The following is a 10,806-nucleotide window of genomic DNA, read 5'->3' on the forward strand; positions in this document are numbered from 1 at the left end:
CGGGGACTCAGGAAGTGTGTCCGCATTAGTTCGGCAAGTTGCTGTTCCAACGGGATAATGCTGAGATATGTATCCCTATGGAGCGGTATACTTAAATAGAAAAGAGCATGTATTGTGGGCGAGACACTGCTCTCTAGTGCATGCGTGAATGGATGTGCATATGTAGTAATTAGGATAGGCGTGTGTGCTGAGTTTAGAATGCTATTCTCTGGCGCATGCGCGGGTGGAAGCACATTGTATCGGCAGTAAGTGTCTCTGGCGAATAATGGGGAAAGTGTTGTACGCATCGAGAGGAATGAAGAGCAGATGCCATTGCGTAAATAAAGGTACACATATTTGGCGATGCGCTGGGGAGAAAGCCCGTTGTATACTCATGTAAGAGAGCTATATATAGCCCAAACACAATCAGGTGGACGCCCATCCAAAGTATCAAGATCAGATGACATGTATATGTAATAAGGGTGGAGAGGGACACTGCCCTGAGTAGTCCTGTAATTAATGGTCACAACGGAGATGTCTGCCGTTTTAAGAGCGGACACTTTTACTTGGAGCACAATGTGATATGACCTAATCACTGAAGACGATGTGCAAACAACTGAAATGTCAGATAGTGGTCATACTTAAGCAAGTGAGCGCCCTGTTAGTGGTTGTTGTGTGCCTATCAGATGCCAGAATGTTTGTACAGTAAATGGCTGCATCTAATTATGTTTTTTTTTTTTTTGGTTAATTATCCAGGTCCCCTAAATAGGGGCACAATAGAGTGCGAAATGCATGGCAACTGGGCCCGGGACTACATGTAATGACATGTAGCAGGTGTAGTGCCAATAACTATCCAACAGTTAGTGACCTGTATGTTATTTCATGTGAGTGTGCCTAATGGTCCTGCCTCATTAAGCCCCAATATAATTGATTTTAGCTTGAACATTCACCAGGCTTCGATTGGATAAGACATATCTTGAGGCTTCTTCTGTGACCACCTCCTAAATGTTGCCACTAAGACATCTCAGATTGGTGTACTGTAATTGGGTACTGCAACAAAGTGTGAGATTAGCGTGGAAGCTGGATAGGGATTGGTCAAAGAGGGTCTTCTGTGCCTCTGAGCTTAGGAAAGTTACCAAACCAAGTGCAGCTTTTCAAGGTGGTGAGAACGGCCCCAATGGTTCTGCATGTTCTCAACAAGTTACCATCTCCGATCTGCTAGGCCTTGAGAAAGAACATTCAGCTTTGAACCTGGTATTACTTTTGTATCATCCTGTCTTCGGTTGGATGGGAAAAGCCGCATTAGCCTGGCATGAGAGAATAGGCTCTGTCTCCCAGGTTCAGATCACTTCTGCAGGGACCACAAACTTGATTTCTCCTGCTTGCATTTATGTGAATGTCCTGTGTGTATCCTTGCAGGTCCCGTATCTCTTTGGTTAACTTGTAACTTTTCCTTCTCTCAGTGTCCTTGGCAGGGCTGTGCACAGTGGCTGCACTGGAAGTCTGGTTTGCGCTTTTCTGCAGGATCGGCCTGTCAGCTCCTTTCTGTCAGCTTCATATCTAATGCATCTACGTCATGGCGTCAGTCGTGATGTCAACTTCTTTTGAGGTTACAGTCAGTCGACTTGCTCCATCGATTGCAGGCTCATCTCTTCTATGACGTCATCAGGATAAGATCTGAATGGCTGTCTGAGAGACTAGCGTTTCCCACACCTGTGATACATTGACGATGGGGAGGAGGGACCCAGGAACGATGTATACCTTTAATTTCTCTGTCAAAGAGGCGACAGTGGGCTAGATACAGTTCTCCCTCTTCAGGTCAAAAAAGGAATAGCCCTTATCTTCATCTGCCCTTTGCTTCGGATACCCGGGAGAGAGACGCCCTGTGATCTAACTATTAAGAAAGTAAAGGAAGGGGCATGGCAAAGCAGGTGAGTGGGGTAAGGGCACGTGACCTAGAGCCACTTGCATCAGATGACCAACTGCAAAAGAAGACCATCAGACTTGGTTTTTACACACCATTAACACCATCTGCTAAAAACCATGCCCCACGCAGCACCACTGAGACCCAGTTTAGTTTTGTAAAGGTTTGTATAAACCAATAATAACAGGATAATTCTTATTTCATTGGTCTCAAGACGAGACTGTACAAGCCAGCCAGACAGGTATACATTTAAATTCAGGTAGTTCCAGATTTCACTTTACAGTAGGTTATCTTGTGAACAGTGATCTGGGCAACCTGACAGCCCCCTCTGATAGGAGCTGAGATATGAATAAAATGCCCACATCCACAGGAAGGGTTTACCCAGATTGACAAGGCCTTTAGTAGGTAAGGTATATTACTCTGATTCCTCACCATGTTTGCCTTCAGCATCTTCCCTGTTTCAACGCTATCCAACTTGCCCTTCCTCGGTTTAATACCAGGATTGCATATCACTACCCAGACCAGTACTTTTTTATGAAGATACTTCTGAATATGAACCCAGTTGACTGAGGCAAAGGATAGAAGCTGAAGACGCCTGCATGCTTGGGTCAGTTGAAAGCTCTAGTAATAATCATGTAGTGCAGGTAAACAAACAACTCCCTTTGCCACCAGAGAAGGCATGCACCACATGGAGATGCTGGCCTTTTTAGTCCTCACAGTAAGGACAAAACATTCTAATCACATATCAAAATGTATTTCCCTGGGATGGTGTCAGATAAGTGATTCAAAGTATACTGCGCCTTTGTTTTGCCCGATATAGAAGGACCTAAGATGCCGATTTGGTATACCCTGTCTAAAGAAGAAAGGGTTTATGCAATAAGGAATAGCTATTCTTTATCTATAATGGCTTAGTCGGTGTCTGTTCCCCCACTGTTTTAAATGCACGTTTTTTTTAAAACCAATCTTCTGATGTGGTTAATTGCTGGTCTTGTGTATATTGTCAGTGAGTTGATGAAAGGAGATGGTCTCTATGAGAATAGCAGGCTTGTTTCCACACCTGATTAGCCGGTCTCTTCAGATCCCACACAACCTGAATTTTGATAGAACGCTGTACATGTAATTTTCAAACTCTTCCTTGTGGAGGCAATTGCATCAAATTCACTGCTCTGGCTTTCGACCAGTATGTCTCTGAGGGTCAGTAGTTTATTTCCATCTCAGGAGTAAGCAAAGGGGAGTGGATACCGAAGTTGATGACCTCTCACTCCTTATCAGAATAAACCACAATAAACTGGATCCAAAACCACTTATTATTTTTTATTTGTTTTATTGATTTCTTAGTTTATTACAAACTTTTATCATTTCCTCTTAAAAAAGAAATCAAGAAATAATTCAACGAAATTTCATCCCAACCGCCATCAGTTCCCACTGCTCCCTCCCAACCCAAATTGAAGAACAACAAGTTAAAAAGAAAGTACAGCAGTGGGGGGTATTTTGGAATATCAACCATCAATGTCCTGCGCTAGATAAGCAGAGGTGGCAGCTGAACAGTGGAGTGACGAAGTGATAGACCCCCTACTCCGGTAAGTATAAGTAAGTATATAGGGCTCAGGAGGAACCCTGCTCCACTTTAGATCAAGCGCCATACAATAAAGAAAGTACAAGAGATTGTCAGATTTTCATGAAGTATATTTTAACAGACAGTTGCCCTATAGAGACACGTGTTTCGGCGAATCACTCGCCTTTTTCAATCAGGGCTGATTAGTGAGACAGAGATCAAAAGGAGGGGAAACAGGGAGGATTGTTAGGAGTAATAAAGAAAACATCAAAAAAAGAGAGAAAAAGCAAAAGGAACAAATCATTAGATTTTATGTGTATACAAATTATATTTGTATCGGTATCTTTAAAATACGGAGAAATTGCTTACCTAATTGGTGAGAGATAAAGTTCACTTATTCAAATAGGTTGGTAAATTTGGTAAATTTCATGGGATCAATCCCGCCTGTTAAAGAATTATACCCAATCGTGAGCATACTCATTTGGCATATTAGCTAAACGTTGGTTTGTTGTTAGCGAGCACTGTGCACCAAACGAATAATTTCAATATGCGTTGTACATTATTTTACCATGTTATTTGGTTCAATAGCTAAACGTACTCAGTAGTCAAACTTGGCTAATCAGTAGTAAGGGAATGTTATTTTCCTGACAACGCGTAGTTCACGCGCATTTCGTGTCATACTGTTTTTGGTGCACTAAAGCGCAGGCACGAATACATTTGGAAAGCAAATTAATGCTAAAGTGGAGGGCTTAGGGCTTACCTCACAAGAGGTGGTCTCCTTCACAAGCGTCGGCGTCTGGAAGCGAGCACAGACGCCGCGCTTCGCATCGGTAATAAAACTAACGTCGCCATAGTGACGGCAGTCCTTCTACCCTTTCGGTTATTAGTCGAAAAGCAGAGTGCCATCTTATAGATGTGTCAAAGTTACGAGTTTTGCTTTTTGTGCGAATAGAGTCGGAAATTATACAATATGCAAATAGGTAATTATGTTTGCGAGAACTTTCTCCATGTTAATGGAGAGGTTTTTTGTGTTGAATATCATTCAGAAAATGAATTTGCAATAGTATTTGCATTCATTTTAAATTATAGACATAAAGCTCGAGCATCAATAAAGTTACCATAGATGAAAACCTGTTACTAATAGGTTTTATGTTATATGTGAGGTGTTAAATTTTCACTTGCATATTAGTGTATATATATCGAAGCAGCAAGCAAAAAGAGACTATTTGTGGTGTTAATTAGTGGGAACAAGTTGCAATCAAATAGATATTCAGTATTAAGATCATCAATAATATCTAAACTTCAATTCAAAAATTACATTCAAAGACACATAAGTTTCATTAGTTCAAAGAAAAACTCCCATCTCATTGTCCGAGTTCAGGCCCACTTTAGTTGCTCTAAAATGGCATATGGTACGGGCTTCCTGTTGTCTCAAAGATAGTTCTCGATTCCCCCCTCTTCTTCCTATGCCGATTTTTTTGAGGCCAATGAATTGAATACCATTTTTGTCATCCATTTGATGGTTCAGTTGCCAATGGACTGCAAGTGGAAGTAGGGAGTCTTGACTCCCTATTGATGAGAGGTGTTCTCTTATTCGTATCCTTAGTTCACGGATGGTGCTACCCACATATATCTTATTACAAATACAAATAATTGCGTATACTACAAACTTGGATTTGCAATTAATGTTCTCTTTAATCATGGCGGATATACCGAAACTGTCTGTAAATTTCATGGCGAAAACATGTGCATGTTTGCACATTGTACAGCATCCACATTTTCTAAACCCAAGACTGGATGTTTGTAGCCAAGTGTGTATTGGAGGTTGATCTTCTTCTGGTAGCATAGAAGGACTGATAGTTGATTTGATTGTTCTGGCTCTTCTATAGATCATTGTTGGGTAATTGTCAATGTATTTACAGATGTGCTCATCTAGTTTCAGGAGATGCCAATTTTTTCGTAGTATTGATCGTAAGGTCCCATTATTTGCACAAAAAGTGGTGATGAATTTTACAGTGTCTGGTCTTTTAACTGATCTTGGACGTGTTAATTCAAGAGTTGAATCTCTAGTAATCTTATGGGCTTTTTCGGAGGCTGCTTTTATGAATCTTGGTTTATATCCTCGTGCTTTGAATCTGTTGTGTAGCGTTTCGCATTCTTGTTCAAATATTTGTGAGTCAGTACAATTGCGTAGGGCTCGAATGAACTCGCCTTTAGGAATGTTATTCTTCACAGGATCAAAATGGCAGCTTGTAGCAAAAAGGGTTGAATTAACCTCTGTCTGTTTGCGATATGTTTTTGCTAGTAACTTGTTTTCTTGAACATAAATGGTGAGGTCTAAAAAGTTAATTTCTGTTCTACTGGACGTACCAGTAAAGACTATTCCAAAGGAATTACAGTTTGATCTCCTCATAAATTCATTCAATTCTTCCGGTGTTCCTTTCCATATTAATAGGACGTCATCTATAAAGTGTGACCACATCACCACATTTTCATCGAACATTGTATCCGTGTAGATATGTATATCTTCAAACATTCCCATGAATAGGTTAGCGATAGCTGGGGCAAATTTTACTCCCATCGCTACTCCTCTTTTTTGTCGATAGTACTGGTCATTGAAAAGGAAAATGTTGTTGGTTAAGGTTAAGGATAGCATTTCTTTTAACATTTCTACAAAATGATAATGAGAGGCGGAGTCGTCTCTAAACGTGTATTGTAGCGTTATCATTGCTGCCTCATGTTCAATCGAAGTGTACAGCGCCTTGACATCCCAAGTTGCTAGTAGATAATCAGGTTTCCATTCGATTTCACTAATTTTCTTGATTGTGTCTGTAGAGTCTTTTAGGTAGGCCTGAATTTTCGATACCCTGGGTCTGAGTATATGATCTAGATATTCTGCAATTCTTTCAGTGACCCAACCAATCCCATTGACAATAGGTCTACCTTCCGGTATTGTTTGGTAAGGTTTATGAATCTTGGGTAAAAAATAGATTATAGGTGTAATCGGTTGTTTGATCCAAATCCATGCCTTTTCTTGATCAGTTAATAAACCTTTCCTGTACCATGATTGAATTTGTTCTTCTACTTCAGTTTGTATATTTGGTCGGGGATTAGTTGCTAGTAATTCATAGCAACCTGGTGTACTGAGATGGTTAATGGCCATTGACAGGTAATCCGATCTATTCATAATTACTACATTTCCGCCTTTATCGGCTTCTTTAATTACAATATTTTTGTTGTTTTTAAATTTCTTCATAGCTTGTTGTTCAAGACGGCTTAAGTTATTTCTCCAGATTCCTTTTTGGGTCAGATCGCTTAGTCTCTTTCTGTTGATAAATTTTGCCTTGTCAAGATCATCTGTCACAGCTTTATAGAGGCAGCAATGATAACGCTACAATACACAATACATATCGCTAACCTATTCATGGGAATGTTTGAAGGTCCTGGGCCCTTCCACTCTCCACCTGCACTCCCTGTCAACCCCTGCACTGGGGGACTGTCTCAGTATCCTACAGCCCCCCTTGACGTTTAAAACCCAGTTGCACTGTCCTAGCTATGAAATAATTTCCAGACCTAATATATAAAATGAATAATTTTAATAAAGATCTGATGGTGAGACTAATTTCCTTTTTTTATGTTTTTCAAATAGATACATCGTCCATTATTGTCTGTGTCACGAGTACCAGACACCGGCGGATGGCTTCTATAATCGCCAGTTGCTTCTCCGCGTGAACAACGTTAGCACCCTGACCATTTTGTGGGACGATCGCCAAGTACAAGTATGCCCTTACGCGGTACTAATGGCTAGATGCAACATACAGACCGTTGTGGTGCCCTAGTGCCTCGTTGTTGGAATAGCCATGCGATTATCAGTGCGACCGAAGAGCTTATTTTATCGTAAACCAACACCATGTCTACTGCACACGAACATCGCTTGCCTCAAGACGAAATATTTTGGATCGAGAGCAAATAAAAATTCATTTATCTAAGACCCTGTGTACAGCAAAGGAACATCGTGTGCCTCGAAACGAACTTTTCGGAACGTGAACAAATAAAAATGCAAATCGCTGAATATTCTCAAAACATTTGATGTCCAATAAATGTACTTTGCCAAATGTACAATCTTGCCGTTTGCTTTTAAACCACTGTTTCATATTCCGAATTGTGGCGCTGTATTGTGAGATGATCTAAGACCCTGTGTACAGCAAAGGAACATCGTGTGCCTCGAAACGAACTTTTCGGAACGTGAACAAATAAAAATGCAAATCGCTGAATATTCTCAAAACATTTGATGTCAAATAAATTTACTTTACCAAATTTACAATCTTGCGGTTTAATTTAAAAGTACAGTTTCATATTCCCAATTGTGGCGCGCTGTGTTGTTTGAGCTCATCTGTGTTGATTTCCTGGTTCTGTGTGGAGTCGCGTATAAGACGCCTGGGCGCGTTTGCCTACGCAGCTCAGTCACGTCACGGATAGAGGCGGGGAATATGAATGTTTTGATCAAGTCTGTTTCAGGGGCGGGGGATTTGATTTAGTGCCGCAAAAGCAGGTGAGCCAGGGCGATGCGGCAAGTGATAGGATTATCATAAAATGGCGGCTGATTTCGAGTGCGTTAATGGACGAAAAGTCGGGTAAGGTCCATAGGAAAGTTTTCCACGATCTACCGAGTTATGCTTAAAAACACATGGCCGAACCGTAGGGACAATAAAAAAAATGTCCCGGAACTCTCCTTTAACTCCTTGCACATTCGTCATTTCCATATCAGCATTTTTAGTAGAAGACTTAGTTGTTTGAGACGTCTGCAGAACAAACATATTATTTTTGCTAGAGATCGCTCCTGCAATTTTATTTAAGTATCTTTTGAATCTTTTATTAACAAAGGCATAGAGAAAGGGGTTTAGGCAACAATGCAGAAAGGCCAGACCCTCTGTCACTTGCATGGCAAAGTCTAAGTGTTTGCTAGTGTCACAGTCCGAAATCACGTGAAGGTCTTGCAGTGAATGAAGGAACACAACAACATTGTAAGGGAACCACAGGACAAAGAACACTGTTACAGGTATAACAATCAGCTTGAGTGCTCTCTCTTTGTCGTCAGCTTTAAACGCAATTAGGGAGACTGATATGCGACAGTAAAAGAAGACCATGCACAAAAACGGAAGGAGAAAGCCCAGTACATTCAACTGGAATTTAAGGATCAATTTCCAGATAAAGTTGAGTTCTCCATAATCATGATCACAGGTTTGCCTCCCATTATGGTGCATGACCCGACTGAAAATCATGTCTGGGACTGAGAATAACAAAGCTATTATCCACATAATTGAAGTCACCAAGAATCCTTTGCTTCTTGTCCTTTGGTTTCTACGGGACCAAGCATGGACGATCACAAGGTACATGTCCAAGCTCATGCAGTTTATGAAGAAAATCCCACTGAAGAAGTTGACTGCGTAGAAAGTGCTTATTAACTTGCATAAAATGTTTCCAAACATCCATTCGGAAGCTGCATAGACTGACCAAAAGGGTAGAGTGAGAACAAATAGAAGGTCAGAGACACACATATTCATCAAATATATCTCTGTCATGCTTTTGTGCTTGATGTACTTTATCAAGAGGATGAAAAGCAGAACATTACCAAGCAACCCCAGCACAAAAACCAGTGTGTAGAGCACTGGCAGGAAAACCTTGCCGAATGTTTTGATGCTTTGCTTTGCACAGATGTAGAAAGAAGTGTAGTTGTAATAATCATACTCATAGTCATTCTGCTCAGTGCCTAGAGTCATTACGAAGGAGAAGTGTGGGTGGCGGGGTCATTGCTGTTGGCTCAAGATTCTAAACAGCCTTCTCTTGCATGCTGCACAAAAACTAAAATGGAAAATACAATTAGCTACATAGAATACTTGGAAAATGTCATTCTACATCATAACACATCTGTAATAACTTTTCTTAAAGGCTCTATCATAACATGTCTATGTATTGTTTAAGTGTTTGTTTTGCATACCTGTGTCAAATGGGAAGTTCCAGGGCACTATGCTCGAAATCCTATATGAGTCTTGTGTCATTCTGCACTGTAAGTGCTTTCTTAAGGGTATGGCATTTGTAACGTGGAAATCAATCCAATAATGATTGCTATCAGGTCAATTCAAATGTTTCATTCACTTTGGAATCAACCGGCAACATTTGGTCTGCTTAAAAATTAAATAAAAGAGTGGAGACCACAAAGAAAGGAAGAAAGCTATATTAACAGAGAGTATATTACACATTCTGACCATGGCTTTGGTGGGTGTGTGATCGAGTGAGAGAGAAAGAGAGAGAGAGATGGATATAGAGAGAGAGAGAGATAGAAAGAGAGAGAGAGAGTGAGAGAGAGAGAGAGAGAGAGAAAGAGAGAAAGAGAGAGAGAGAAAGAGAGAGAGACAGAGAGACAGAGAGTGAGAGAGAGAATATGCTTGGGGAAAGCCTGTTTCTATGATTGTTGAGTGTTTATCATAACCGAAACAATATGTGTCAGATTGTGAGTGACAAAGTGTGTTCGTGTGGATGTTGTCAGAGCGTTGTGGATGTTGCCTGAACGTTGCCAGAGAAATGCAATGACATTCTATTATACTTTTATAATTTCTGAATGTGGTCAAAAGCGTTCTGCTCCTGCAGCCACCTTAGCAATGATATAGTTCTTGTTTACTACAAATACTTTGTATAATAAAAAATGTTTATGCATGTGCTTGGTTTACATTAAACCTTACACAGTACAAAACGAATCCCAACTTTGAAACACTAATAGTCTATAATTTACATAAATGCATTTCAGATGTAATATTACAATAAACATTTATAATATAAAGCATTATTTCTCTTCAATTAAAAAATGGAATGAAGTAATCCCAAAGTGCCACCAGTGAAAGAATCAATTACATTTGAGTACCATTTAAACATCTAAACCAGAAACTCACAGTTAATAACGTTTCAAGATTTTTCACAAAATGACAGATACATTCTAATGGCTACTGTGCCTTTGCAGTAAATAAATACATGAATAAATGTTTTAAACTTTCTATGATGTTCTAGGACTTACACCGTCTGCAGATTTCATTTTCTCGGGGGATCCCACTTCTAAAAAATCGAATTTGCTTGGTTTCCAGTAAATTAAAACAAAATCACATAAAATGTGTTGCCATTTTCTGTCAGTAAATCTTCGCAAATATTGCTGTACTAATTTATAATTGGGGGAAACGTTCATGTATTCCATTGTCACTGTTCTATTGGCATATAAACACTTTCATTTTTAGTCCTCACATGAAGGAGGGTAAGTAATGGGACCAGTTAGTTTCATATTCAATTTCCATTAAGAATT

At 40.0% G+C, this 10,806-nt stretch overlaps 1 protein-coding gene and 1 long non-coding RNA gene across 2 annotated transcripts; one reads left to right on the forward strand and one right to left on the reverse strand.

Moving 5' to 3' along the window:
- The first annotated feature begins 222 nt into the window (after window positions 1–222).
- On the forward strand, window positions 223–7,775 carry LOC138568995 (uncharacterized). Its single transcript, XR_011303043.1, has 2 exons — window positions 223–326; window positions 7,108–7,775. It is a non-coding gene; the product is annotated as an uncharacterized lncRNA (long non-coding RNA).
- A 437-nt stretch (window positions 7,776–8,212) lies between these two features.
- ACKR2 (atypical chemokine receptor 2) lies at window positions 8,213–9,238 on the reverse strand (the record flags this gene model as incomplete). Its single annotated transcript, XM_069646564.1, has 1 exon — window positions 8,213–9,238. A coding segment is annotated over exon 1 (1,026 nt), but the record flags the coding sequence as incomplete, so codon positions are not given.
- Between the last annotated feature and the right edge of the window lie 1,568 nt (window positions 9,239–10,806).

This window comes from Ambystoma mexicanum, chromosome 2q (assembly GCF_040938575.1).
Source record: "Ambystoma mexicanum isolate Mex_15411 chromosome 2q, UKY_AmexF1_1, whole genome shotgun sequence".
NCBI lineage: Eukaryota > Metazoa > Chordata > Amphibia > Caudata > Ambystomatidae > Ambystoma > Ambystoma mexicanum.